General features: G+C 40.7%; 1 protein-coding gene across 3 annotated transcripts in view; it reads left to right on the top strand.

Annotated features, from left to right (window-relative positions):
* Window positions 1–27,861, top strand: part of Exoc2 (exocyst complex component 2) — a 164,251-nt gene that overhangs the window by 97,404 nt on the left and 38,986 nt on the right. For all 3 annotated transcript variants that reach the window (XM_028775674.1, XM_028775675.1, XM_028775676.1), the window contains exons 14-23: window positions 1,958–2,023; window positions 2,170–2,327; window positions 2,733–2,854; window positions 4,298–4,359; window positions 7,667–7,747; window positions 8,153–8,212; window positions 8,874–8,935; window positions 11,362–11,428; window positions 14,885–15,001; window positions 26,058–26,199. In XM_028775674.1, the coding sequence (XP_028631507.1) occupies window positions 1,958–2,023; window positions 2,170–2,327; window positions 2,733–2,854; window positions 4,298–4,359; window positions 7,667–7,747; window positions 8,153–8,212; window positions 8,874–8,935; window positions 11,362–11,428; window positions 14,885–15,001; window positions 26,058–26,199 (937 nt within the window). The remainder of the gene's footprint in view (window positions 1–1,957; window positions 2,024–2,169; window positions 2,328–2,732; window positions 2,855–4,297; window positions 4,360–7,666; window positions 7,748–8,152; window positions 8,213–8,873; window positions 8,936–11,361; window positions 11,429–14,884; window positions 15,002–26,057; window positions 26,200–27,861) is intronic.

Below are 27,861 nucleotides of genomic sequence, written 5' to 3' on the forward strand. Positions count from 1 at the left end.
AAATATAAATATAAATATAAATATAAATATAAATATAAATATAAATAAAACAATGACTGAGATAAACTTCACTATCTTTCCCTCTTGAAGAGGTCAAATCAAAGTTAATTCTTAAAAACTCATCCTAATTCTGTGAATGTGTATAAAAGGAACAAAGCTAGGCTTCTAACAAAAGTGGTCAGTAATGGGATGGGTGGAAGAGGGACTCAGAGCATAATCCTCACCTTAGCCTTAGCATTCAAGAAGTAGACAAAGGAGTTCACACAACACACATGTCACCAAGGGGAGGTTCCTAGGAAAACCCTGGCATGCAGGGCATGGGTCCTAGCAGGCTGGGGTGTCAGTAGGTTGGGGTGAGGCTGGAGGCACAGTGGGTCAGCTGCCTTTTGGAGAGAATCATGGGAAGAAACCATAGATCTGTGTGTGCAGGAAGAATAGGAGTGGTTGTCATGTTGTCAGAGTCAAGGTGGGAGAAGGTAGTAGGTGTAGTTTGTATCCAGAGGTTGTGTGCAAGTCTTGCTGGTTCATCATAGGGAGAGATCAAGGCAAGGCTGTGGCAGTATCTCCCCTGGGCACATGGCTTGTATCCTTGCAACATTCAGGCTAATTCTGACATTTCCCTGCTTACTACACTTAATACACTTTGGTATTTTATTTAATAGTATATAAAATATTTCTCATGTGTGCTAAAAGCAAAAGAGATGACCCATCTTGTGCAAAGAATTTGGACTGGCATAAGGTAGTGAACTCAGGAGTTAGCTTTTTCAATGATTATGATGTAAATTTTTAATTTACAATTTTTAAGTTTCAAAGCAGAAGTATATTTTTACAAAGAAGAATGATAAAAGCTTCACGGCTTAATATGAAATTTTAGATCATGTAAGTTAAAGGGTGTGTGCTATATACATGACAACTTAATATGAAATTTTAAGACTTATAAGTTAAAGGGTATGTGCTATGTATGTGTTTGATACTGGTTCTTAATCAGCACAGCAGCCTAACCCTTCTTGTACTCGTTCATGCCAGTGATGTCCATTGGATAAACCAGTTCCAATATATGCACATATAGAAAGCATAACTTATATTCTCACATTGACCTCAAGGGAATATTGGAATTATTTGTGATGCGTCTCCTCTTAACTTGAAAGGTCTTTTGACATGTCTGTAAACTTAGTTAACAGTACCTGGGATTTTTAAACTTAACAGATACATTTTATATTATGTTAATGAAGGAAGTATTAGAGTTTGTTCTACAGTGCTTAATTTCGTTCTGCTTCTTTATCTGAAAAGGTCATAAGCTTGTCCTTTTCGGGCATTTTTATATGGTAGTATTGGTTGTCAGAACATTTGCTAATGAGAAAGTAGCAGAAGTTCAGTTGAATAGATTTCTCTTAACTGTGAAAACAGTCTCCCATACACTACACTAAGTAAAGAACACATAGGCTTTATGAGTAAACAGGAATAAATAACTCTACAATAATAGAATGTATTCACTCCTAAGATACACTGCGAAGAAGACAATAATTTATAAATAAAAATAAAAGGACAGATGTAGTGCTTGTGTTTGTGACAAATATTTACCAATTTCCTTTGGCACAGATGTTGTGGGGCTTCCTCTATTAGCTCAGAATTCACTCTCCCTTTGTTCCTGTGCCAGACAGTTGAGATGTGATGGGAAAACTGCTATCCTGGGCACGATGCACTGTGTGGCTCAGTTGGTGGAGTGTTGATGGGAAATGGCACACCTGATTCACCTACAGAATTTGTAGTCTCAACTTGATTCTTGGGTGTGTACATAGATTTGTACCAGAGCTTAGAAAGATGAAAGCTAACTTCTTTTTGAAGGCTAGCTTCTTTTGGAATAAGAGAAGGTTTTTTTGTTTTTTTGTTTTTTGTTTTCTGGTTATGTCTTAGCATTTCATTTAATCAGGTTAAGTTTTATTTTTCAATTTCTTAGACTGCTGAGAAGTCAGGCCAGATGGAAAGATCAAAGAATGTGAGGCAGAGACAAAATGATTTCAAGGTAAGTAAGGGGTGAGAATGTCAACTTCTCAGAGCATTTCACTCCCGGCATTATTGAAGACTTTATAGTCAAGATATTTTCTTATCATTTACGACAAACTGCACCAGGGTGATGATCATATTGCAGTTTTGCTTTTCATTTTCTAGAAAATGATTCAAGAAGTAATGCACTCCCTGGTGAAGCTGATCCGGGGCGCCCTGCTCCCACTCAGCCTCCGAGAAGGGGACGGGAGGCAGTATGGCGGCTGGGAGGTGCAGGCAGAGCTCTCAGGGCAGTGGCTCGCTCATGTCATCCAGACCATAAGGCAAGTGTGGACACTTGGGAGCCATGCTCATTGGAAAGGCTCAGTGGGTTTACATACATTTGTTTGCTTTAGTGATTTTTAAAACAGTCAACACCCCAGAGTAAGATATGCCACTCAATAAGTCAGTGAGGAATTTATTTTCTCTCTCTCTGTCCTGATTCTTCTATTTCTCACTTATAATCTAACCAAGCAGTTCTTAAGTATTTCTAGTGTATGTGCTGGATGAGAGTGTTATACTGTACATGCACTCATCTGTTGCAGAGACTCTGTACTGTCCCTGCTGGGCTCTCCTGTTTCAACCTAATGCTGTCGCTCATAAGCTCCAAGAGGCATAAGCACAGGATAGCCCGGCAGGCAGACTGCGCAGATCCCCATTTGCTCATCTGTGTTTTATTTGTTTGCCAGGCTGACATATGAATCACTGACCGCCCTGGAGATTCCCAATGACACGTTACAGATTATCCAGGACCTAATTTTGGATCTCCGTATACGTTGCATAATGGTGACGTTGCAGCATACAGCTGAAGGTATCTTAGTTTTATTAGACAAAGTTACCTGAGCTGGCTTCCTTCCAGCTTCCAAAGCCTTGAAAATAAGAGAAAACTAGTGTTAGAGAAATTTGTACCTACTTATTCATTTCTACCTGTATAATAGAATTTTTTTTCTTTTTTATAAAAGTAACTTTTCAAATTAATTTAATTAAGAGTTAAGACATTGCAGACATCAAGGTAGATGTACTTGAAACTAAGAGTATAAGAATACTTTTATAATAAATTTTAAATATAAAATGCTGGGTATAAAAGTTTATGTAAAATATGGTTCCAGTTTAAAAACATGTGGCTATTTTCTAACTTAATTTTAAAATTGACATGAAATCAGCATCATTATCATTAGCAGTGTTTCTGTGGATATTAGAAATTATACATGCTTTTCTTTATATTTCTAGAATTTTCTGTATAGAGCCACTGTCGTAGTTACAGTGTTATTGCTATGAAGAAACACTGTGACCACATCACCTCTTTTAAAAGAAAACATTTAATTGGTGCTGGCTTACAGTTTCAGAGGTTTAGTCCATTATCATCATGGTGGGAAGCATGGCAGCCTGCAGGTAGACATGGTGCTAGAAAAGAAGCAGAGAGTTCTACATCTTGATCTGTAGGCAGCAGGAGGTGAACTGAGCTGCTAGGCTTAACCTGAGCTTATGAGACCTCAAAGCAGGTACCCAGTAGCCCACTTCCTCCAGCAGAACCACACCTACTCCAACAAGGCCACACCTTCTAATAGTGCCCCTCCCTACGAGCCTATGGGGGCCATTTTCTTTCAAACCACCACATCCTCCAAAAGTTATTTTTTATAAGTGACCTTTAAAGTATTAAGTGTTTAAAAAACAGAACAAAACAAGAACATTGTTATAAACAGCGTAGGCTGGTATCATCTGCCACCAGGATTCTAAGTCGGGAGGGCCTTGCACTGTAGAATTGGAAGTTAAAACATGTATCAAAAGAGAACGAATAGAATGCAGGCAAGAAGCTAAACATTCCTCCCTCCTGCACCTAAGCAAGCCTACCCTGCTGAAAGTTTAGGCAGCTGGCACTCAAGTGAGAGACAGCCACCATCCCGGAATGAGAGGGAGGACTCAACACAGACTCTAAGCTACACCAAGCTCAGAGCAGAAATCCTTGAGGGTTCATTTTGCACAAATGTCTAGCACTATTGCGAAGAACACTGCATAAGTAATTACAGTTGTGAGGTGGCTTTTCTCCTAGTAATGTATTGCATGAACATTTTGTTAGAAAATGTGAAAAAAGCATAACTAAATCCCCAAATCTACCAATACTGAGTTTTATCTCTGTTTTCACAAACATATGTAAAATCATTAAAAGCTGCAAACCCATGGATGATTTTGTCTCTGTCAAAGTTCAATGAGATGAGTATAATAGAAAGTATTTGTGTCCTTGTTTTCCATGTAGAAATAAAGAGACTAGCTGAGAAGGAAGATTGGATTGTTGACAATGAAGGATTGACTTCCCTAGTAAGTTGGAATTTTTTTTTATTAGTCATTAGTGTTTATTATATAGAACAAATGTTTTTATGTTAATAAGAATCATATTTGTTTTACATTATATTCTAGTTTATAGAAATTATAAAGTAATTGTAAAATATCCTTTCCCGGCGTCAGTTTTACGTACTGCTGATCACAGGCATCTAAAGGAGTGAAAGCTCTGGCTTAGTTTACAGTCAGGTGGCCTGTAGCACTACTTCAGTTTGCAGTACTTTTTAATTAGATTGTGCTTGTTTCCACACCACCTCGGAACTTCAAGTCTTCAGAAAGTCAAGACAAAAAAATGATATTTCTGTCCCCAAAGCTAAAACCAACCAAGACAAGAAGCACAAGCTGATATGTTTAATCTAGAAACATCCTCTTTCCGAGTGGGTTTAGAATTTCAAGTACCTTTGAAAATGCATCTTACAATTTTTCATGTTTTCTTGCCTATTTGAGGGGTGCTCCTAACAGTCCCATGGGGACTGAGTCACTACTGAAACATAGAGGACATAGAACACAGGTTGTCTTTTCCCTTCACACTGGCCAGATAGCTTGTCATGCAGCCAGCAGGGTCACTGCCTTTGTGACTTTGCTCAGATCTCTGTGGCTCTCCTGGTGGATCCATTGGACTTACTCCTGTCAGGAAGAAAATAAAGCAATCTCTGAGCTGCCATAGCCACTATCTTAAGAGGCTGCTGGCCAGAAGGTGTCCCTGTGCCCCAGGAAAAAGCTGTTTGGCAGCGTATATGACTACTGCCAGTTTCTTTTATGTCCTTCTTTGCAAGGAAGAGGCAATAAATTGTAGTTGGTGGAACTTCCAGTTTCTGCCAAGAGTAAAGTGGCTTTGCCCTATAAGTTGTAAGCCATTGGTAAGCCAGGGGCAAGAGACCACAGCATCTTCTTTTCCCGGCATCCCTGCGTAGGTTTCGGGTAGACTTACTTTGGAAGCTGTAGCTGGTTGTCCTCTGAAGGCCAAGGCTTTGCTCTAGGTCAAGTAAATGGATTCAAGTGTACTTTACACTTAGAAAAGACATGCCTACTTCTAGTGTCATGCAAGAGATGAGCTGGGAAAGTTCATTATTTTTAATAAATCAGTTATCCTATATAGAGGTATGTATAATATTTAGCTTGTCACTCTTTGAGATATATAGAAGACTATAAAATATTTTTATATTAATTATATGTTAAAGTCATTTAAATATTCTAGTTTCATTTTTGTTGCTGTGTTAAAATACTCTGACCAAAAGTAGCTTAGGGAAAGAAAGGGATTTTTTTTGCTTACCGGTCCAGGCCACAGGCCATCATTGAGGGAAGTCAGGGAAAGGACTCAAGCTGTTCCACACAATATTGCCTTCAGTCAAGGAACTCACTTTACAGCCAGTAGGAAGTAAAGTAGGAACCATGGAAAAGGTTCGTGATGACTGGAAGTAGACTTTTTCCCATTAGCTTTCTTGTGTAGCTCAGAACAGCTTGTCTAGGATGGTGCTGCCCACAGCAGGTGGTGCCCTCCTGTATCAGTTAACAAGACAACTCTTGTGCAGACATCCACAGGCTGGTCCAATCTAGGCAGCTGTTGATCTGAGACTCTCCTCTCAGATGGCTCTCTACTGTGTCAAGGGGACTGTTAAAGGTAGCCAACAAAGAGATGCTGTGTTAAATAAGTTGTATTAAATGTTCTTCTTGAGCTGTCAAACATGGTTCCTGGAATGTCTCACATTTCCTGTGTGGCTTATTCTCCTAGCACACACCACTCTGCTGACTGGTGCTGACACAGGGGCTAGTGTACTGCATTCCACTGAGAGTCAGAACCTGTCCTAGTCAGGGATCTGTTTGGCCGTAGTCCCCCTTAATATAGAAGGAGCAGGATGCGCCTTCATAGTGTGGGCTTTGAAGTAAATGTGATTCTGTGTGCTATAGCACACTGTTCACTGCAAGGTTTTGGACAAAGGATTTTACTTGTTATATTAATGCTTGTTGTAACTGAGGCCACCTTGCTAATTGTTTGAATTATTTCTTGCTATATCTCAAAATCTCGTCCAGGCAACTATTTATTAATCATAGCAGGCATAAAGAGTATGCTAAAAGAGGATGACTGGATATTAACCACTGATGAAATAGGTGTAGGAGGCTAAGCATCAGCTTAATGGCTGTGTCTGTATCTGTCCCAGATTAGTTTTGTGCAAAGGAAAAAAAAGCGATATGTTCAGTTTGAGAAAGTTAAAGTTCTCATTTCATTAAAAACTGATGCACACTCAGTCCTCTAGCACAAAGAAGAGATTTGCTTGAACTCCTTCCTGTTCAACAAATCAGCATGCACAGCCTCCTATGGCCTGCTCCATAGAGCAGAGTTCTGCTGGATAGCCTGGTTATTGTAGAGGAACCCTGGAAAATGACTAGTCTGAATATTAGAGAAGCATGGTCGTAGTTTGTTTATAAAATGCACAGAGTTAAAAAGAACTAAACCCAGTGGGTCATGTGAACACACAACTGAAGTGATGCATCTTGGGTCAGCCACGACAGACATCCTCTAGTCAAATGTGGGTGAAGAAGGAGCTGTCCTGGTGAGCTTGATGCGGATGGCCCTTGTTGCTGTTCATCTCAGAACTTTCTCAAGAGGAAAGGAGGGTCGAGACTTGGAGCAAAAGTCTGCATTGCAGCTCTGCACACTTCAACCCGCTGTGCGTGTCTACTCTGAGCCTCTGAAGGGGACAGAATAAATTATTCTGTAAATATATGTCCTCAACGGTTACCAACCCCCTCTCTGCCCCTGACCCCTGGAGACTGCTTCTCCCTTCATGGAAACCATGCTGACAGTTCACAGTCCTTCCTTGTGGCCCTAGGTTCCTGTGGTTTCCTGCCCCCACCTGTGCTACGCTCATATCTCTTCTCCTGTTCTCAGGGACTTTCACTAGAGACGTGCCTTGGGGTGTCTTTGTTTAGATGTATTTGTGAGGTGTTTTTTTTTTTTTTTGATTTAGTATATGTAGAAAACGAGTACCATGACTTAATTGACTTTAAGGATCGTTTACTTCCTATAGATGGTTGTTATAACAGTACAAAGGGTGACCTGCCTAGAAAAGTGAGCTCATGACTAATAACATGCAATGTAGTCCTCAAGTGTGAACGAACACCTTATATTTGTTCCTTGTTAGTGAACATAGACTTCGGGTCAGATTGTGTCTTTGTTCATTTCTGTCCATCTGGGGACTTGTCCTGTTGGCATATTCAGCTCCATAAAGACATCTATTTAGCCAGTGCTGTCTGTGTTTGAAGATACTGTTCTTTTTTTTTTCAGCCATGTCAGTTTGAACAGAGCATTGTTCACTCCCTGCAGTCATTGAAGGGTGTTGTCGATTGCAAACCTGGAGAAGCCAGCGTGAGTTTCTATTCCCTTCCACCTGCTTTATGAGATCTTAAGAAATCCCAGCCTGGGAATAGCAATAGAGTCACTGGTGTTCTCTTACTAACTGCATTCTTTTAGTTACCTACATAGACATTTTGAGTTCAGGTTCCAGGGCAGGCTAGGCAGTTAAAATGTGAGTCCAGCAGCTATAAGCAGATCAGGGTCCTTGTGGACTGATTGAATTACTGACTTGGATATTGTCAGCCAGCTGGGGATCAGAACCACCATAGGTAGATAGCCACCTAAGGCTAGCCCTTCAGAGTAATGATGCCAGTGTGGTTTTCCGTGTTTTAGCTTTTATATTTAACTTGTCAAGTAAAATGTTTTGTCTTCTCAGCAAAATCAAAACTTTTTTTTAATCTGAATCCTTCTTCATAGGTCTTTCAACAGCCTAAAACGCAGGAGGAAGTTTGCCAATTATGCATCAGTATCATGCAGGTAAGTGCAAACAGTGATGTAGGCTCCAAAGCCGTGCATTGATTTGTCACTCACCTTGTTAATGTTTACATCACTACTAAATACGGGTTTTTTCACAGTCTTCTCCTATACGTAGGAGTTTAGAGTAAGATGGGCTACAGGTTAAGCTTAATATAGGGTTAGTTCTGTTGTTGTTTTAGCAGTAACTGTGTGTGTCATTTCTCCTGTGTTCTCTTGTCTATTTCCTCATGGTACTGTGCACTCAGTTCCTTCTGATTGCAGAGTAAATTAAATGAAAAATCTGTTGCTTATAATTCATCTAGAGTTGTAAAGTAGTTTGACTGGAACCAGTGCTTTGTAGGTACATAAGTGAAGTTGAGCATTTGTGTGAGTAAATAAAAGAAAAACTGTCTTTCTCCGAAAATATACTCATGAACATAGTAATGATTCAGGCAAGGTGCTATTAATATTTTGTAACTTCGGAAGTTAGATGTTGATGGGATATATATTTCTACTACGTAGCATGTATACTCACCTGCACACGTGCACATGTACACACATTCTTATTAGACACACCTCTCCCCCAGACAGTTCTGCTTTAATTTATATAAAATTGTTTTAATATTCAAATAGATTGATATCTGAAAATTTATATCACTGAAACTTGCTGTTTTTAATCCAGGTTTTTATATACTGCCTGGAACAACTGAGCACCAAGCCTGATGCAGACATAGATACTACTCAGTAAGTAAAAATGGAATTAATCTTATTGATGCATTTAAGAGTAATAAAATGTAAGCATGCATTCCATACTGAGGTAGGGTCTCACAGGAAGCCTAGGTTGGTGTGAACTTATTATATGCTTGGCTTCCCCCTCTCTCTGTGGTCCCCAGCCTTCTGAGTCCTCTTGACTCTTGATAGACACTTGTAGTTCTCTCCCAACACTGTTGCATGAGCAACAACACATAGTGTTGTGCTCTTTTTCTGACATGCTGTTGTCTGGTGGACACATGGTCTATCACCTCCAGTGACCATATACGTTTTTTTAATTTGTATATATGTACTCATGCCCAGTGTGCTTGCATGCATTTGTGTGTGTGTGTGTGTGTGTGTGTGTGTGTGTGTGTGTGTGTGTGTGAGCCTGTAGGCACTTTGGGGACAGCAGTAGATGATGGATGTTCTTCTCTGCTACGCCTCTGCCATGTTGAGGCAGGGTCTTTCACTTGTACCCAGAGCTCACTGACTCAGCTTGTTGAGCCAGCTCATTTCCACCAGCCATGTACTTAAAGGACTCCAGGTGAGCTATCACACCTACCTGGTATTTACGTGATTCGTACCGAGTCGTGGAGCTAGAGATTTGACTCTGCCCCTCATAATTGGCTACAAGCACTGAACACACACTTACCTTCCCAAATCCACATTTTTAATGTTTATAGATCTTTTTTCTTTTTTTATTATTATTATTTCATTTATTTACTTTCCAGTCACCCCCACTCAGTCCTCCCTCCCACAGTTCCTCATCCCATTCCCCCTCCCCCTTGCCTCTGAGAGAGTACCTTCCCCCCAACCCCTGGCCTTCCCCTTCCCTGGGGCCTCAAGTCTCTGGAGGTTTAAGCACATCTTCTCCCACTGAGGCCTGACCAGGCAGACCTTTGCTATATTTGTGCCAGGGGCCTTGACCTAGCCCATATATGCTCCTGATTGGCAGCTCAGTCTCTGGGAGCTCCCAAGGGTCCAGGTTTGTTGATATTGCTGGTCTTCCTGTGGGGTTGCCCTCCTATTCAGCTTCTTCAATCCTTCCCCTATTTTAACCATAGGGGTTCCTGACTTCAGACCATTGGTTGGGTATAAATATCTGCTTCTGTCTCAGTCAGCCGCTGGTAAGATTCTCAGAGGACTGCCATGTCAGGCTCCTGTCTGTAAGCACATCATAGCATCAGTAATACTGCCAGGTCTTGGTGCCCTCCCATGAGATGCATCCCAAGTTGGGACAGTCATTGGACCACCTTTCCTTCAGTCTCTTCTCCATTTTTGTCCCTGCAGTTCTTTTAGACAGGAATAGTTCTGGGTCAGAAATTTTGTCTGTGGGTTAATAACCCTGTCCTTCCACTTGAGGTCCTGTCTATCTGCTAAAGAAGGATTCCTTGAGTTCCTTCTTTCCAGTATTGGACATTTTGGCTAAGGTCACCCCCAGTGAGTCCTTAGAGTCTCTCACTTCCTGGGTGTCTGGTACTTTCTAGAGACCCCACCCCCTCCCAGTGTTGCTTATCTCCATTTATTCTCTTGGCCCAGGTGGCTTCTCTCCTGTGGCCCTCACTTACCTGATCTTGTTCCCCTTTTCCAGGTCTTCTTTGACTTGTCTTTTCATATGAGACTCATTATCCCAACAGAATACTGTGTTACTGTTCACAGCCTTGATCTCATTGGTTAAATCAATCTTTTCCTGTTACTTTGTTAAAATATCTATTACATTGATGGATTCTAAGGTGTATTGCAACATTTCTGAACTTTATCTTCTGCTGTGTTTATTCAAATATACTTTATATCAGTTAGTGCTATTTTAATTACCATTTGTTTATATTTCAACTCTTTCCAGGTTGTTATCTTTATTTTATTTCTATTTATTTCTATTTTAATGTATTATTTGCTATTTCATCATGTTAGACTTACATACAAATTCAAGTCAGTCAAGTTTACAAAAAACTATGTTAAAGTGTTACTTATGATTCTGTTAAATCTGTAAATTAATTAATGGGTTAGTTAGTCTGCTCTTCCCTTAGATCTTGTTAAGTTTTTGATTGCTTTTGAGTTATCAACTAATTTCTTAGTTCACCTATAAGTAGATAAGTCTGAAAGTGGGTTTCAAATCTTCCCCTGGAAATTCTGATAGGCAAAAACATTTTAATTATATGAGTATTATTTGATATTTTGGCATTTAATAATTTATTTTTAAACGTAATGCAGTCAGTTGAATATTGAGAATGCCCCCAAACAAGTTCTATATGGTTCAGAATAAAAGGTAGTCCTTAGTGCTTCCTTATGATATTAATAATTAAATACAAAGAAAATCTACAGAAAGTTGTACAGCCATTTTCATTAAAACATTTGGAGTCATTGTAGTTTTGAGTCTGTTTTAATTGTGACTGTTCTCTTGCCTCCTCTGCATTTAGTCTTTCTGTTGATGTTTCTTCTCCTGATTTGTTTGGAAGCATCCATGAAGACTTCAGTTTGACTTCAGTAAGTAAAATGGCAAGCACGGAGTATAAAGTGCATCATGTTAAAGGGAGTGGCTGTGGTAATCAGCCTAAGTCATTTGAGCCAGAAGCATCATCCCATGTTAAGATGCCCACTGTGTTCACTGTGGTATACTCTCGGATTACATTAGGATGTAGAAAGATTTCTGTGTATTTAACACTGAAAAAACCTTCAGCTGGAGTTACATAAACAGACCCAATACACCACCAGCATCTTGAGTGTTAAAAGGTACCTTGGTTGTTTCCTAGTGCTACAGATTTGCCTGGATAGACCTTGGGGAGGAAGCAGAAGGCATGGCATTTCCTTCCTGTCATTTGCCTCTTCAGCCTGACAAACTTACTTTTCTCTGCTTTTTTTCCCACAGAGCCCCTCTTTTATTTGAACATAAGTTATGTGACAAAGGCAAAACCAAATCCCTATAAGCAGTCTGATAGAGGCATTTTCTCAGTTGAGTTTCCTCTTCCCAGATAACTCTAGCTTGTATTAATCAAAAACAAAACAAGCAGAAAGAGCAAGTGGCAAGAGCTAAGGGAAGCCATGAAGTGGATTGAAACCAGCTGTTCCATGTGAATCTGGGAAGACAGTGGAAGAGGAGAGGTGGAGCTGAAGGGAGGAGCCTTGAAACTCAGACCATACCACCTGTCCTAACTGTTTTATTTTCTTGGTCTCTCAGAAGGAGCCTTAGTGATGCACAGTGACCTTTCTGATCTTTGTTCCCTTCCCAACTCCCAGCAAACACTGTGAAACCCATCAGCCACGTCCCAGCTGATTTATGTGCACCCTGACTTGGAGTGCTACTCCAAGCCTCCCATCTTTCTCTAGGGTTAGAGAGGAGAGCAAGGTGGTTACATTTGACCCATTGCCATGGTGCTGCAGAGGTGCACCAGCAGGCTTTTCACTCTTGCTCCTCACAGCATCTTACCTGTTCACTCACTTCCCAAGATATGTTCATTGGTTTCCAAAATCTCTGCCTATGTTCTAGTGGAGGGATCTCATCAGATCTGACTGGTCTTCTGAAAGGACCCATATCTTCTCAGAGTTATACTATCCAGAAGGAAATGGATAACATTGAATAGCATTCCTCACTGATTTGGCAAGAAAAAGATATAGATTTTGAGTCAGAAGACTTCTATTCACAGCCTCAGGGGCATTGAGGGTAAGAGTGTTCATTACTGGTAGTGACTAGGAGTCCAGAGAAGTACTACGTAAGGATCATTCCTTCATATACAGGGACTATTATGGTCAAATGTACATCTCTATACTAGGTACAAACAAACTTCTAAGCTTAAGAATTAGATTGTTGTTACTCTGTTGTTACACTTTTATTTCATGTGGTGTTTCATATAACATATACAAACAAAATGTACTTGTTGAGAGTTAGTCTTTAGATTTCTGAAGTACAAAGAGGTTCCATAAATGCTGTAATGGGAAAACCAAGTCAAGACAGCTTGAGAACAGGGCAGGACTGGCTTGCCACTCAGTCAACTAGAATGGAAGTTTTAATCCTAAATGAAAAACTGGTAAAAGATGGGCTCGACTTCTATACTTAGAGAAAGGAGGAGATGACAGGGGCAGCCCTGCTTATACACTGAAGGCCTAAAATCAGCCATAGGCCTAAAATCAGCAATAGACCTGTCATACATGTATGCTAACACCAAGTCTTGGGTCTCTGTGGAAAAACATTGAAACAGATGGCTATAAGCTATTGTAAACAGGCAGCTTTTGTGACAATTTACCAGCCTGAGTAGTCATAGACCTTGTAAATAGGTAGCCTTGGCAGATAATACCAACTTAGATAAGGACAAGTGAATCATAGGCAGAGTCATAGTGACCTGTCCCCTGAACCTTCACCCAGCCGATACCCTGTTCTGAAAGATATCTGTACTCCCCCTGAACACCCATGCTCTGGTGTCATCCCCTTCCCCATGTCCTGCCCTTTTGTGTTTATAACCCCTGTGTAAATAAGTAAAAATTATGATTTGATTTAAAAAAATAAATAATAATAAAGATAATAATAATAATAAAAAGATGGGCTCGAAGCCACTTGAGACATTTGAGGGGTTCAGCATTTTGGAGTGGCCGCTGTAAAGTCATTCACTTCATGTAGAAGGTTGTTATGATACAACAGAAGGTAGCAGAAGGGAAGATGGCCTCACCATGCCCAACTAGCTTATTTTCTCTATTTTCTCTGTCATTCTGCCATGTATTCACTTTGGAAAAATAATGTCATATAGAGTATGACTTCCTCTGGCATTTTTTATATTCCATTTCCTATCTAAAAGTTATTTCAGGGCTACCAGCAGCAGCCTTTTGTTTTTCTGGGCTATTTAATGGTACTCTAGGCTTTTATGTATGTCTATTGATGACCAAAACTGACAGTAAAAAGATTGCATTGTGCTGGAAATAATGATAGGAAATTGTAATGAAGAAGCGAGAAGATGTATAATTACCAGAAGATAGATTTGCTTGGTTGGTGACTTTAGAGACTCCTCAAAGAGCAGGTACCTCTGTTTTTCTGCATTTTCTCCCCTGGAGTACTTACTTAGCTGTAAGTTACTCTGATTCTGCACAGAAAGAGTAACCAAGTGTGGGTGAGAACTGTTCCTGGAAAGTGGTTTTGCCTTTGTTTTAGTCAGGGATCTCCACTGAAGGCCCTGGATGAGTCACCCTTCCAGAGAATGCCTCCCACCTATAGGAGCACAGGCCCAGGCTGCCCTGAAGTGAGCCGCAGAGGCAGCAGAGCAGGGGCCATTCCTAGAATTTTATTTACAGATAGAGTTCTTCTGAACTGTAAAAAGCCACTATATTCATTAGACTGCAATTACAGTCTAATAATTTTGTGAGGAATTGTTTAGGTAGACAGAGCCTTGAAGACTGTAACAGCAGGAGGCATTCTTCCCCTCCCCCTGTCTTGTGGGGTGGCTGGGATGGACATGGGATGGGACTTGACCTCAGGCTACTGGGCCAAGGAAGGAACAAGGAGCCCTTGAGATAGATAGTATGGCATTAACATGTTCTCTGAAGTTGTGGAAGATTCATAAACCATTTTCTAATAGTTTCTATACTTTATGTAGTTTTTCATAATAGTAACTTGTGTGGCCTTTGTGTAAATAAAATGTTAAATGAACCATTTGATTCTTTTCTTTGGAGGATATTGGATATAGAACCCAGAGCCTAGAACATTCCAGAGAAAAATTCACTGTTGAGCTTCTACCCCAAATCCCTGTTTAAATCTTCAGTGTAAATGTAATAACAATTAGTGGAATTATATTATGCTTCTCTGTGTGTTAATTTTAGGAAATAAACAGCCAAGAAAATCAAGGCATTGGATATTGATGTTAAAGGGCAGAAGCCCATCACTATACTTAATGCAAGATTAGGTTATCTCGTAAGTTCACCAGGACTGTCTAAATTTCTTATGGTCTGTTTGAATTATAGGAGCAGAGGCTTTTGATAGTCCTGAGCAATTGCTGCTATTTAGAACGTCACACCTTTCTAAACATAGCAGAACATTTTGAAAAGCACAACTTCCAGGGAATAGAAAAAATAACACAGGTAAGTGCTTTGTAGTCGGTATGCACAAGTCTAGAGCTTTGCCTCATTATTGTCTCAGCACCTCTTGGCTCCCTGTGCTCCAGTTCCCCAGGCCCCACACCCACTCTTTTCACCCTTCCTATCTGAGAATGATTTCCTTCCTCACTTTAAATGTAACACTGAGCGGAGGTGGTGGCGCACACCTTTAATCCCAGCACTTGGGAGGCAGAGGCAGGTGGATTTCTGAGTTCGAGACCAGCCTGGTCTACAGAGTGAGTTCCAGAACAGCCCAGGCTATACAGAGAAACCCTGTCTCGAAAAAAATAAATAAATAAATAAATAAATAAATAAATAAATAAATATAAATGTAACACTGCTTTTCTCAGGAGCAAAGCTTTCTCATGATTGAACTGGTTTACTTAACCCTGTTCAAAAGGTCTGTTCAAAAGTCAGGCAAGACAATCAGGAGAAAAAAGTCGAACCTAAATCCTTAAGAATATTCCCCATTTGACTCCTGATGGATTAAGCCTTGGGGCACTGCTAAGAGCAACCCTGATCCTAAATGCAAGGGATCACTTCCTGCTGATCCAGCCTCTTCTTGTCTTCTCTTCATGACTGCAGCCCTGCCTTTGCTAGTCTGCCTAAGCACATCCTGTTCTCTAGCTGCTGGCCCTTCCTTCCTTCCTTCTTGACTTAACTAGAACTTTTGCTTGCTTTGCGCTCCACCTGCTGGATGTAGGCAAAAATGTGCATGTGCATGCAGATCAGAGGAGCCAGCTTTGTGCTTTAGAATGTTCACTGTCTTGTTTATACTTTTTCAAATAAGCAGGAAAAAAAAAATGAAGTGCCTTGTTGCTAAAGGTTGGCTAGTTCCTGAGCCCAGTTTATCAGATTTCTAGGTAGAACTGAGCCACCGTGTAATGCCGCACACTTTCCTCAGTGAACACAAGAAGAAAGATAGTCATCTGTTAATCATATCATCAGAGTTTACTCTCAGTGGACGATCTACTTTTTAAAAATGATGCTTCCAGTTCATAAACTAGCTTGGGTATTTTTTTTTAATAAATGAAAATGTCAGAGTGGGTGGCTCTGTCTTGTTTTCCTGCCTTTCGTGAAGATTAATCATCCTGCTGATAAATGTTGTGACTTGAGGCTTTGAGGTCAAATGTCTAGTTTATTTCCAGAAAGTTTTCATGTTCATAATTACAAGATCTGTGCAAGGGGGAAGAGGCGCTTTGTTTTTATTCAATAAAATAGTACTGTGACTATATGTACATACGAAGAACTTTATCGTTAAAATATGTGACGTCATTAAGAATTGCATATGAAGGAAGCAATGTTTGACTTTTCTCTTAAGTTTTTGTGAAGTAATAAGCAGAAATCAAGTTAGTTCACTTTATACTATTGAGAAGCAAACTGAAACTAATATTAAGGAAGGTTTTTGATCTCTTTTCCAATCTTTGTCTGAATCACAGAGAAAAATAATATGAAGACCCAGGGACAGCTCAGAGTAAGCAGTAGGCTTTTTGACCACTCAGCATTATGAGTTTTAAAAAATTATTTCTTGAGTGTCTTGAAATTATTCACTTGCAGCTGCAATGGCTAGAGTAAAGTGATTTGGACACAGCACGCCTGCTGGCTGTACTGCGGGCCATGTGCTGATGCTCTGATAGTCATGGTGTCAAGTACAACTCTCTTGCTCTGAAGGAAAAATAGGTCACTCAGAGCCATTCATAGTTCTTGACATACCCAAGGAAATGAAGCTAATTGATTAATGTGTGTCATTTTAACCTTGTGCGACACTGAGTGTGATTCATTAGATAAGAAAATCCAAGTGCTCTTTAAGGTTCCACCTTAAAGCAGGCCCCTTGAGCGACTCACAGGCCTCTGTAACTTTTGGGTCACAGGCAGTAAGTGATGTCTGCCTAGAAAGTTCCACTTACTCATCCAGTTTCTTGTTGTATTTATAAAAGACTTAATTACACACACACACACACACACACACACACACACACACACACTCATGCAAGCACGCATACACGCACGTACAGACATTTGACTTTTAATTGATTCTTGTGAGTTTCACATCAAGCTCCCCAGGTCCCACTCATCTCCCCACCCCAGCAATATCTCCCCTCTGCTCTTCCAATTCTACCTCCCAAATAAAAAGCTACACACAAACAAACAAAACAAAGCATTGAAAACTATCTCATCATGGAAGGATGAAAATGTCACAGTGTGTCCCACAGTATATTGCTCCTGTGCATACACCTTCACTTGTAAATATTCATTGGAATGACCTAACTATATTTTTAAAAAATGAAAAATAAAAATCAAAATCATTTTTAATGTACTAGACAAAGTATTTTTTTAGTAAGACAGATTACTTCTGACCTGTCCTGTTACCCCCCATAGTAAACCTAGACCTGTTCCTAATCATCCCCCCATACACACACAGTGGATCCATATCACATCACTATCCCACACTGATAAGCGCCCCTCACTGACTTCTCATGGGACCCCAAGATTTGTAAGCTCCTGATAATAAATAGCCGTGTTGCTTTGGGGGACATGATCACATTGTGTTTGATCATCATTTCCCAGCGTAGTTTTTAATTGTAAACTATCCATTTGCATACTTTAATTTGCATGCCTTTTCTTTTGGAAAATAACTGCTTTTACATTTTTATTGCCTGTGTTGTACAAGAGATAACTGGGAAGCATTTAAAGACCAAGGGAGACACAGGTTTGTTCTGAGGATGGAGACCAGATATGTAGGACACAGGTCAAATTCCTCAGGAGCATTTGTGAGACTATCAGATCTGTATGGTGGATAAGCCTTAGCATGTTATTTTATTGTGCCAACTATGATGTAATTCCAGGGACTGTTTATTTTTTTGTTTGTTTGTTGTATGTTAGATGCAATCAATCTTAAGGAAACAAAGTTATACAACTGATTTACTATTTGTATAATTAAAGATTCTTCCTGACTGGAGGATGCAGACATTGATCAAGTATTAAATGCATTATTGAACTTTTATTTAAGCTCCTAACCAGAAATTCCACTCAGGGGCATGAGGGGACAGTTTCTTTTCATCACACATGTAGACAAATCCTTTATATCCAGCAACCAATTTAAATTATTTCTTACTGCTTGAACCATAGGTATTAGATGGAATATAGTTCATTCCTTTTAGCTTAACTGAGTATATACTTTTCAGATTTTGAGGCCATTTGAATTTATTGATGGAAATGACTGCAGCCATGTTTTCTTCCTACTGTGTTATCTGTGGCTCTGCTTGTTTTGTCTCCCTCATTTCTTCATCAGACTACATTAATTAAGTTTTGCTAAAAAGGTACCTTTAATGTTTGATCAGTTCTCTGTGAGTTTCACATCCTGCACCCCAGTCCCACTCATCTCCCCTCCCCTCATATCTGCCCTCCGCCACTGCAGCCCCTCCTCCTGCCAAAGAAAACCAACCAAACGAAAACAACAACAACAACAACAACAGCACATCTTGTCATGGAACCTGTAGTGTGTCACAGTGTCCACACATTTTTTTCTTGCAAATGTTTGTTGTAATCAGTCTTTGGTCTGTTTTGAGGCCACTGGTTTCTGCTACACTGTCAATCCTGGATCCTCACCAGGACTCCTCTCTGATATCCTGTTGTTGTCCTGTGTCGTGGAGATCCTGAAGCTTTGGACCTGTAGGACCCTCCCCTTCACACATCCAGCAGTTCATAGATGGGGTAGATATTGGGGTGGGCTAACTAAAAGCCCTAGATCTGGGCCTGGGTAGTAGCTGATTTAGTCAGCACACCAGCTCTCCTGCACCCGCACCACCAGGGCGAGCTCTTCAGTACTGCCCTGCCTAGCTCACCCAATCCCACAGCCAGCAAGAGACAGGGACAGCTCTCCCATATGTCACCAGGGCCAGCTCCACTGTCCTGCCTAGGCGAGGTACAGGTCCTGCTCTCCTGAGTGCTACAGCTGGTGAGGGCCAGTGCCAGCTCTCCTGTTCTCATAACCCCAGTGCCAGCTCTCCCACCTGCTAACCTTAACCCTGAGTGCTACAGCCAGTGAGAGGCAGGGCTAGCTCTCCCAAACCCAACTACAGAGCCAGCTCTCCCATGCTGTCCAGGTGAGGGGCGTAGCTTTAGATGGTTGCACAGGTTCTTCATATTCACCTGTTGGCTAATTCCACCTTTCGCCACAGTGTACGAACCTCTCCCTCAGCCTCACTTTCTCTTCTATCTCCACTGCATACCCCATCTTTCTCATCTCTCTATCACATACTTATTGTAGTGGCACCCATGGTGGATGTTTGCTTGGGTGTCTTTATTCTGGCTACCCTGGGCTGGCAGGGCCAGGGCAAGTGCTTGGGTCTCTTTCTCAAATCATTTTTGTGCAACATATTACTTGTAAATTAGTTCATCTTAAGAGCTTAAGGTTCTATAGACAAATAAGTTGAGTTAATGTGTTCCCTCCTACTAAATACTGAGCTAAAAATTTGATCCTATTTAGTTGCCTCTTATTCCTTCTATATATGGGAAAGGCAAAAAGATACATAGATCAACAACAAGATATCAGAAAGGAGTCTTGGTGATGATCCAGGATTGATAGTATAGCAGAAGCCAGAGGCCTCAAACCAGACCAAAGACTGATTACAACAAACATTTGCAAGGAAAAATGTGTGGACACTGTGACACACAGTGGGGCTGAGAAAGTAGCTCAACAGTATAGTAGGCTTCCTTACCTAGTGGTTCCATCCACAGTACCTTGAGTAGGGTGAGGGAGGATAGAACAATATACTAGTCAAGTCAGGAATCTATGATTGACAGCATGTTCTCTGGTACAGACTTCAGAAAAGAAGATGTAAGGTTTAGGCACAGGTTTCAGAGGTGAGAGTGCCTGGACTGCCTTCTGTATCTTTAGAAAGCTGTGACAGGACTGAAACAAGTGAGTGAAATGACTGATTCTCCAGGGTAGTGTGTGAGGGTCTCAAGCTAGAAACTTTGAGTCTGAGCCCTAAGAGCACCATCTCCATAGTACTTGTGCACTCTGACCATGTGACTTTTGCTTCATCACCCTGGCATAGTTTCCTTTAGTGATCAGATCCACCTTATAGCTTTATCTACCACTGATGCCTGGGTTGCCCAAATCCATAAACCTTACACCTCATCCCTAGACTTTATTTTTAACACATAAAAAGTTTTTCAGTATTATAGAAAATAATAACAACTCTAGTATAACAAATACAATATTTTCCCCATTTTCATTCATTGGTATATATCAAATTAATTTTTTTTATTGTAGTATTTTAGGACGCTTGATTTTAAAAGTTACTATTTGAGTTACTAACTTGAATTTCAAGAAAAAAATCATTAAAATGAATTTTATCTTGTGATTATAATAGAATTTCTAAAATGACTGTACTTCTGTTATTTTCCATTGAATATTTACATTTTTTATATTAAATTTCCTTTTAATTGAGCAAAGTGTCCAGTAACATTTTAAATAGCAACAATATTTACCTATTTTCACACTGCTCTCACAAAACTATTTTTACATATTACTTTTGTAATTTTCTGGGTTTGCATTTCATATAACATTTTCTTTTTTCTAAATTTGGATGTATAATATAGTTGATTCACTTGCCTATGAACTTCCTTTTTTTAAATTTATTTTTTCTCAAATCGTAATTCATTCATACAGGGGTTATAAATTTCTTACCACACATCTTCACTAGAAATTTCCAATGGGATTTCAAACCATCTGACCTGCATCCCCAAGTCAAAAGTCACCTTCCAGTTTCTTTTGATGTCTTTCCTGTCATAGACAGTCACCCTTGAGCTAGCCTAACAGAATTTTCCTTATTGATTTATGTAGCTGTTTTAACTGACAAATGCTAATTACATATATTTATAGAGTACATGTGACATTGTGATCTGTGTATATGTGATCGAAAGACTCATTTGGGTTAATTGGTGTCTTCATCTGTTCACTAACTGCACTTTGTGGTGAGAACATTAAAAGTGAGTAATTTCGAAAGCTAAAGCATATAATTCTTAGATACTCCATGCAGTAGTTCCCTGAAACAAATTCCTCCAGTCTGAAACTTTGTGTCTTTTATCAAATTTCTCCTTCTCATATCCTTGCTCCGTAGCTAGACTACTGTCTGCTTTGTGTCTATGAAATTGACTTTAGAAAGATGCCTATTATACCTATAGGTGAGATCACACAGTATTTGTCTCCCTGTTCCTGGCTTATTTCACTAAATACAGTGTCTTCTCTTTTCATTTATATCATTGCAAATGGCTGACTTTTATTTTATAAGGCTGTATAGGAGTCCATTTATCTAACCTTTATTCTTTCATTTGTTTTTGTGGTTGTTGTTTCTTTTTTTGAGACAAATGAAAACAAGGTCCTATATTCCAGTTGTCCTCAAACCCAAGATATAGTTGAGGATGACCTTGAATTTGCTAATCCTCCTGCCTTCACCTTCAAAGTGTTGGGATTACTGCATACATGAATATAACCAGTTCTAAGCAGTGCTGGGGACCGGACCCAATGCATGTTAGATAAGCATTCTACCAACTGAGTCATTATACCACACAGATGCATTTCTTCTGCTGCTAATGGGAATTTTGTTCTTGACTGCATTTCTGTCACAGGTTAGGTTGCACACTTGTCTTCTTAAGCCCTTCTGGACCATGTTCTACTCCTTTGAACTGCTGTTCCTGTCCCGATTCTGGCCTTTCTTCTCATCTCTTCTGATCCGCTGGTGTTTTAAGAACCTGCTTTGCAGATGTATAATTTCATCTATCATCATCGTCATCATCGTCATTGTCATTATTATTTTCAATATTCAAATCATTCTTCATAGAATATCCAGTGAGCTTCCAGAAAAAAAAAAAATCTGACTGTATGGTTCTTCTTCCTTCCCATATTCCTGCGCCTCTCCTTGCCTGAAGAACTAAACCTAAGTCCCCCTGGCTGGGGTTTGTGGAGGACTTTCATCCACCTCCCTAACTTTAGAGTGCTGTCTTTCAACTCATTGGATCCATCCAGTTTTTCATTCATTCAGCACCAGCCTCCTGTGCTCTGTTGAAAGAACATTTGTTGTGGCTTGCCCTGTCCGTTGAATGGCCTTTTTGTCAACCAGCTTGCCAGTTTTGTTGCCCTCTGAGCCATGGCAGATGTAGATGTCTCATCCTGTATCTAGCTGCAGGTGACACTTCTCCTTGTTCCCCAGAGTGGGATCATGGCCTTTCCGTTATAGGATGTTTCCTTCCCACCACTGGATGGCACCTGGCTGACATTCTGATTAGCTCATCAACCTTGAAACCTCCTCACCTTAGTCCCACAGCACTTGAGCTTATGCCTTTGTTCACTGAGCCTCATCATTAATTCTCAGGCCTTACTAGGGATACTTCTTTAGCTCTCTCATTTGTTATGGCTTCACTCATGTTTATAATCTCACTGAAATGTGCTCCTCAGTGGAATTACAGTTCAGTAAATTCTCATCTCTAAAATCTTAATTTGGGGAGGGCAGAATTGTAAGGAAGAAAAACAACTAATCATGAAATAGTTTCAGATACCAGTTTGCAGGTAGTGGGGTTCTTTATGATATCCTTCAGATGGGTGTGAGGTGTCAAATCAAGCACAGTCTTTGAAGGTATGTGATTGTGCCATTAAAGGGACAGTGTAGCAGGATATAAGATGCTTATAAAACAGTCACAGAAGATGCATCATTTGGGGTGTAGGTATATCCACAGCCCAAATTTATTAACTCACTGAGACCCACTGCAAGAGAAGACCAGCGCCCAACCCTTGGAGTGCCATTGACCTGTATCCTCCTTCATTTCAGGTGTTTGAAATTTCAAACTGGTGTATCCTCTCCAACTGAGGCCAGGCTCAGCAGCCCAGTTAGGTGAATGGGATCCACAAACAGGCAACAGCTTTAGGGACAGCCCCCGCACCAGTTGTTGGAGAACCTATATGAAGACCAAACTGCATATCTGCTATATATGTGTGGGGTCCTAGATGCAGCCCGTCTATACTCTTTGGTTGGTGGTTCAGTCTTTGAGATCCCCAAGGGTGTAGATTAGTTGACTCTGTTGGTCTTCCTTTGGAGTTTCTGTCCCCTTCTTAGCCTGCAGTCCTTCCCCCAACTCTTCCATAAGACCCCTGAGCTCCATCCACTGTTTGGCTGTGTGGGCCTCTGCATCTGTTTTGGCCAACCACTGGGTAGAGCCTCTCAGTGGACAGTTATGCTGTGTTCCTATCTGCAAGCATCACAGAGTATCATTAATAATGTCAGGAATAGGTGCTTGCCCATGGGATAGGTATCAAGTTGATCTGGTTATTGGTTGGCCATTCCCTCAATCTCTGCTCCATCTTTGTCACTGCATTTTTGTTTGTTTGTTTGTTTGTTTGTTTGTTTGTAGACAGAACAAGTTTTGGGTCAAAAGTTCTATGGATGGGTTGGTGTCCTTATCCCTCTACTGGGAGTCCTGCCTGGCTACAGGAGGTGGCCACTTCAGGTTCCATATTCTACTTCTAGGAGTCTCAGCTAAGGTCACCCCCATAGACTCTGGAGCCTCTCCCATCCTCTGGCACATCCTAGAGATGTCCCCACCACCGCCACTAGATTGGCTGCCAGGAACTTCTTTCTCCCTTTCCTCCCCTCCCTTTCCTCCCCTCCCTTTCCTCCCCTCCCTTCCTTCACACTCCCCTTTCCTCCTTTCGTGCCTCCTTTCCCATCCCCAGTTTTTGTTTTTTTTTTTCAGTACCAGGCATTCAACCCAGGGCCTTGTACATAGTAGGCAAGTGTCCTACCACTGAGCTACAGCCCACATTTTATTTTTCAAGGAACCTACATACTTTATTCATTTGGCATTAGTGATTTTCTTCAATATCATCTTTTTTAATAAAACGAATTTGTTCCCTTCCATGTTAATTTTCTATTTTGTTAGCTGCTTAAAGGAGTTTAAACATTAATTCTAAACCTTCTTTTAAACTTCTCTTTTTAAACATCTGAAGCTCAACATTTCTATACTCACTGCCTTATCTCCAAAAACATTTAGATGCATTGTATTTTCGTTGTCAGCCTCTTTTTGTTTAAGAATTTTTATTGTTGTTGTGGGATACAGCAAGGGTTACTAAGGGTCATTCGAGTCCTCTTGTATGCTCTACCACTGAACCGTACTCCTATCCTATTTTAAGAATACTTAAAAGAATCTTTGGAGCTGCTGAGCAATTAAGATCACTTGCTGTTATTACAGAGAGCATTGGTTTGGTTCCCAGCACCTACAAGGCAGTTCACAACCATGTGTACCACTAGTTCCAGAAGATCTGATGTCCACTTCTGGCCTCCACAGGCCTCTCCGTACAAGTGGTGCACATATATACATACAGGCAAAAAACATAAAAACCTTTTGAAAAGAATGCTTATTTAGAAGTTATATTTCATACTTCTAGGGTGGTTCTAGTCTGTTAGGTGTATTTTGTAAGCACTAGGCATGAAGTAGATTGGGAGGGAACTTGGGTTTCATTTTCTTCCACTATTCTCCTCATCTGTTCATCTTCCCAGTCTGATTTGTTTGACTTAGGTTAGTGCCCTTGATCACAAATGCAGGCGATTCATTCTTTGAATCTTTTCATAAGCAAGTGTATGTTGTCTGGACTTAGGTAAGGGATTGCCATGGCCCTGAGTTTGGGTTCCTGTAGATACTGTTGCAGTGATCTCAGATTTCAGGGTGACATTTCAGAACTCATTCTGAGCCTTTATTCTCTGTAGGTTTATGACTTTCTTCTGGGAAAGTGAAGCCCACCCCCATATTCACTTAGAATCTGGTAACTCTTATATATAGTATGCACCTGGATATGTTCAGCGTCGTCAGTCTAACTTGGAGCTCAGCTATCCACTACAGCTCAAACTATGGTTCAGATCCAGTAAAATTTCTTTTTTAGATTGTTTACTTGTTGACTTTTCGCTCATTGTTCATGCATGTCCACTTAAATCTCTATAGGTTTGCGTTGTAAGGCCTCCTAGAGCTAGTCTCTTTTCCCTCCCTGTTTCTAACTTCAGCTTGACATTTCTGCCATGTGTTTTGAAAGACAGCCTACCATTCAGTTCAGTCTCTTTGGAAATTACCTTGTCATCATAAAATCATGTTCTATGATCTACTCTAACTTCCTTCTGAAGAGTTTTCACTGTATTCCGTTCCTGCTGGTGCTCCCACTGCTTGGTGAGCACTCCTACTCCTTAGATGCGCTTTCCACTTTCCTGCCCGCTTCTTGAAGTTCTGCTCTGGTGTTCACAAAGCCTGTGCCCCTCAGCTAATCAATGTGAAAGAAGATTGACCATATTCCACTACACATACCCTGAGCCAGCACACTGATGTTGTCAAATGGCAGTTAATCACTTGAGTGCCACTGAGACCAAAGCCCCTCCTATAAGGCTGATAACTGACCTCTGTCTGTTTTGTCAATACTGCCAGTAGGAGCTGCAGTTGGCCTGTGCTGAACTGTGTCTAGATCTGGGCCTGTAGCACTCACACCAGGACTCTGTAGTAGCATCCTTGATGTATTGTTTGAACCATGAAGGAGCAATAGCTGTTTTCTCCACGGAGTGACTGAAGGACAAATTCAGACTGCTCAGCACTGAGACACAACTCAGTCATGCAGACAAGCGATTGGGAAAAGCCAGAGTAGCCACAGGCAGGTTATTAGAACAGGATGCCTTTGGATGACATCACTGATGTGGAACTCTGCAGTTGGTGTCCTTGGTATTGTTGGTCATTGGCTGTTGAATATTTATACTGCCAGTTTGGTCTTTCTACAGAAAAGAAAGTTTAAAAGATTTTGAAAGACAACCTATTGTCCACAGATGGGACTTATTTCTTACTATGTAAAATAGCCATACTAATAGTTCTCTTTATTACTGACATAGATAAGATAGAAACCTGAATTATGTAGAAAAATTCTTTTAAAAATGTAATAGATACTTACTTGCATTATTTTCTTCTCCACCCTTAACTTGACATTTTAATCATATGTCTTGTATTGTAGGTTAGCATGGCATCACTGAAAGAACTGGATCAACGACTCTTTGAAAATTACATTGAGCTAAAAGCAGATCCTATTGTTGGATCCTTGGAGCCTGGGATATATGCAGGCTATTTTGATTGGAAAGACTGTCTGCCTCCAGCAGGTAAGTCTAGGAGCATTCTCAGCTGCTCCAAATGGTGATTGCTATAGTTCCAAGATGTATTTAAACTATTTTTTTATTCATTCTTTTCTGTTCTTAACAAAGACAGGACCTTTGTTATTTTTACTTATTGGTTTAAATCATTTTAAACTATTTCCCCTTTTCAAAAATTTATTCTTTTCTCATATATTATATCCCAATTGCAGTTTCTCTTCCTCCTCCTCTTCTTCCTCCTCCTCCTACCTCCTGTCTCCCCCCTCGACATACACACATACACACACACACACACACACACGCACACACACACACACACACGCACGCACACACACACATCTCACCTTTCCCTCAGATCCATCCTTCTTCTACCTCCCCTCAGAAAGAAGCAGGCCTCCCAGGAACATCAACCAAACTCAGCATAACAAGCTACAGTAAGACCAGGCACATGCCCTCACATCAAGGTTGGTCAAGGCAACCCAGTAGGAAGAAAGGGGTCCCAAAAGCAGCCAAAAGTAAGAGACAGTTCCCACCCCCACTGTTAGGAGTCCCTCAAGATTACCCAGCAACACAACCATAACATTTATGCAGAGGGCCTAAGTCAGACCCAGACAGGCTCTCTGATTTCCTTGACACGCCACCCCCCTCCTCATGAATTCTGGTCAGTTGATTCTGTGAGCCATGTTCTTGTGGTATTCTTGATGTCTCTGGCTCCTAGAATCCTTCCTCCCTCTCCTCATCAGTTCTCTCTGAGCTTCAACTTATGTTTGGCTTGGGACTCTCCATCTGCTCCCATCAGTTGCTAGATGAAATCTCTCTGGTCTCTCTAATGACAAATACCCTAGGCTCCGGTCCCAGCATATCCTGCAGGCAGGACCAACTATAGGTTGATTTTTGGCTGGGTTGGTGTTCCAGTCCTTCTACTTGAGGCCTAAGTTGGTTAGAGAAGATGGTCAGTTCAAGGTACTTTGTCCCCTATTACTAGGAGTCTTTGCTAGGGTCACCCTCATAGATTTCGTGGAGTTTCCATTGCACTAGATTTCCACCTTACCCCTGAAATACCCTCCAGTTCCAGTCATCTCTCCCAGTATTCTCTTCTTTCATCCTTCCATCTGATCCCTTTTGTTCCCATCTGTACCCAGTCCCCAGTCCACCCATGCAATCTGTTCTGTTTCCTCTTCCCAGGAGAGCCTTTCATCCCCACCTAAGCCCTCCTTGTTGCTTAGCCTTTCTGGCTCTGGATTGTAGCATGATTATCCTTTTCTTTACAGTTAATGTCCACTTACAGGTGTACATACCATGTTTGTCTTTCTGGATCTGAGTTATCTCGCTAAGGATGGTTTTCTCTAGTTCCATTCATTTGTCTACAGATTTTATAATGTCATTTTCTAACAGCTGAGTTATAGTTCCTTATGTAAAGGTACCACATTTTCTTTATCCATCCTTCTGTTGAGGGACATCTAGGTTGTTTCCAGCTTCTGGCTATTACAAATAAAGCTGCTATGAACATAACTGGGCAAGTATCATTGGAGTAGGATGAAGTGTTGTTTGGTTATATGCTCAGGAGTGCTATAGCTGGGTCTTGAGGTAGATGGATTCCCAATTTTCTGAGGAACCGCTGTATTGATTTTCATAATGTCTGTACAAGCGTGCACTCCACAGGCACTGGGA

The sequence above is a fragment of the Grammomys surdaster genome, unplaced genomic scaffold (genome assembly GCF_004785775.1).
Source record: "Grammomys surdaster isolate TR1022 unplaced genomic scaffold, NIH_TR_1.0 258, whole genome shotgun sequence".
Lineage (NCBI taxonomy): Eukaryota > Metazoa > Chordata > Mammalia > Rodentia > Muridae > Grammomys > Grammomys surdaster.